Consider the following 2365-nt stretch of genomic DNA (forward strand, 5'->3'; position numbering starts at 1 on the left):
TGATTTTATATGGGTTTATACTCTATTAATAATTTTGTTGAAAGGTTTGTATATATGTATATATTTTAATGTAATGCATCATCATTTACATAGATAATTTAGTGGTCATCGTTGTCAGTTGTTAGAGAAGAAATACTTTTATCAAAAAGTAAGCTCAATAATTGTGATCAGTCCAATTAGTCAATGGGAAGACTCTCACATTAATGACTTACCAAGTACTGAATTTTAGTGGCCTGTAACATCATATATTAGTAATACTTCTGGATTTCTTTGGTCTGTGTACTTACCTCTCTGTTTTGATTCAGGAAAAAAAAGAGCCTGTGCAATGGAACACCAGAATAACACTTTGGAAAATAGTTTTGTCCTCATTGGAATTATCCAGGACAGTAAACACCCTGGACTGGTTTGTGCCACAATCACATTCCTCTACCTGGTGGCTGTGATGAGCAATGGTCTACTGCTCCTGTTGATTGCTATGGACAAGAGGCTCCATGTGCCTATGTATTTCTTACTCAGCCAGCTCTCATTTATGGATCTGCTCTTTACAACTGTTATTTCTCCCAAAACAGTTGTGGATTACTTGAGTGGACAGAACACCATCTCTTTTTCAGGCTGTGGATTTCAGATGTTTCTGGAACTAATAGCTGGAGGTTCTGAAGATATCCTGTTGGCTTTCATGTCATATGACCGTTATGTAGCCATTAGACATCCTCTGAAGTATATGATATTCATGAGACCAAAAGTTTGCTGGTCCATGGTGGCCACATCCTGGCTTGTGGCATCCATAAATGCCCTTGTACATACCATATACACCATGCACTTCCCTTTCTGTAAAAACCGGGAGATAAGACATCTTTTCTGTGAGATCCCTTCTTTGTTGACTCTGGCATGTGCTGATACCAGAAAGTACCAGTTCATGGTATACACAATGGGTGTGGCATTCATCCTCATCCCCCTCTCTGCTATCCTTGCCTCCTACACACTGGTTTTGATTGCTGTGTTCCACATGCCCTCAAAACAGGGGAGACAGAAAGCTCTCCTTACCTGCTCATCCCATTTGACAGTGGTTGGGCTCTACTATGGAAATGTACTGTTGATATATGTCCTGCCCAGTGCTTATCACAGCCCTCAACAGGACAATATCTTCTCTGTATTCTATACCATAGTTACTCCAGCCCTGAACCCCCTGATCTATAGCCTGAGGAACAAGGATGTACTGGGAGCCCTGAAGAAGTTGCTAGGGAAAGGTGCCTCAGTACCAAAATTTTAAAAACCTAAACAGACATTTGCTTGATCTTGCAGCTGAGATCTAGTAGCTAGCAATTTCTCTCTAGGCTTGTTTCTGTCTAACTGGAACATCTCATGGGGCACCCTAATCAAATTTTTCCCTTTTCTTTTTCAAATTTACTGCATTCTAATCATGAGGTTATTCAGGAGGTAGGAGGCATTTAGGGATGGGATGATATAAAGCAAATTCTAGAGAAGTACAAAATATTTGACTGCTCTAATGTATGAAAATCATTGTGCTCAGGTAACAGAACTCACACTTTTTAGTAAACTCTAGAATTTTTTGAAGGTATTGTAGTCAAAATCAGTAGCATAGCTTGAAGAATACACATTTCCAATATTGCAAACTAAAATAAACTTTGTCCTTCTCCAGTCTTGTGACAGTTCTCTCAATCTTCATGATTTTCAAAACCACAAATAACATCTCAGCAGTTACCTAGGTGAACAGCATCCTCTGTAGAATATTTTCTCCCAAAGTTCAATCAGTCTCTACTTGAAGATATCAAAAAAGGGTAAATCCACTCTTTCCAGGGAAAATTCAATTTGGTCAACTATGATGAGTTTTTAGTTTTATCAAATAATGTTGAGGGTTACCCATTGAGCAATATTAGGCATAAACAGGAAGCTACATGCTAGAAGTGGAGAACTATTCAAAGATACAGGAGGCATAAATGACTGGCAAAATGTATGGGCTGTCCCATAGTCACAGCAGGAAATAACCTATAGAGGTTGACATATTTACTTCTGTACATTGTCAAGAAATTTAAACAAACAGGCAAACCTCCTATCCAAGATTTTCAGAAGGACATAAAATGAATTCCACATGATGGGTAGGTATGCATGGGTTAAGCAATGAGAGTAAAGATCTGTCAAAATATAAAAATGGAGCTTGGCCTAGATAATTGTTTCAGTGACATTCAGGAGTTGGGGTTAGGAGTCAAAGTTGGATTCTTGGGATCATTATGGGGATAACAGAGAAGTACTAGTCATATTCAGTAAATATAAACTCCTTTATTTCTTAAAGAAGTAGGTCTTTAGCTTTGCTGTACATTGTTACAGTACTAATTGGAGGTATGTG

At 38.3% G+C, this 2365-nt stretch overlaps 1 protein-coding gene across 1 annotated transcript; it reads left to right on the forward strand.

Annotated features, from left to right (window-relative positions):
- The first annotated feature begins 325 nt into the window (after positions 1-325).
- On the forward strand, positions 326-1270 carry LOC140520334 (olfactory receptor 2AG1-like). The gene has a single exon (XM_072634218.1). The coding sequence runs from the start codon at positions 326-328 to the stop codon at positions 1268-1270; it is 945 nt and encodes a 314-aa protein (XP_072490319.1).
- Positions 1271-2365: the final 1095 nt, after the last annotated feature.

The sequence above is a fragment of the Notamacropus eugenii genome, chromosome 1 (assembly GCF_028372415.1).
Source record: "Notamacropus eugenii isolate mMacEug1 chromosome 1, mMacEug1.pri_v2, whole genome shotgun sequence".
Classification (NCBI taxonomy): Eukaryota; Metazoa; Chordata; class Mammalia; order Diprotodontia; family Macropodidae; genus Notamacropus; species Notamacropus eugenii.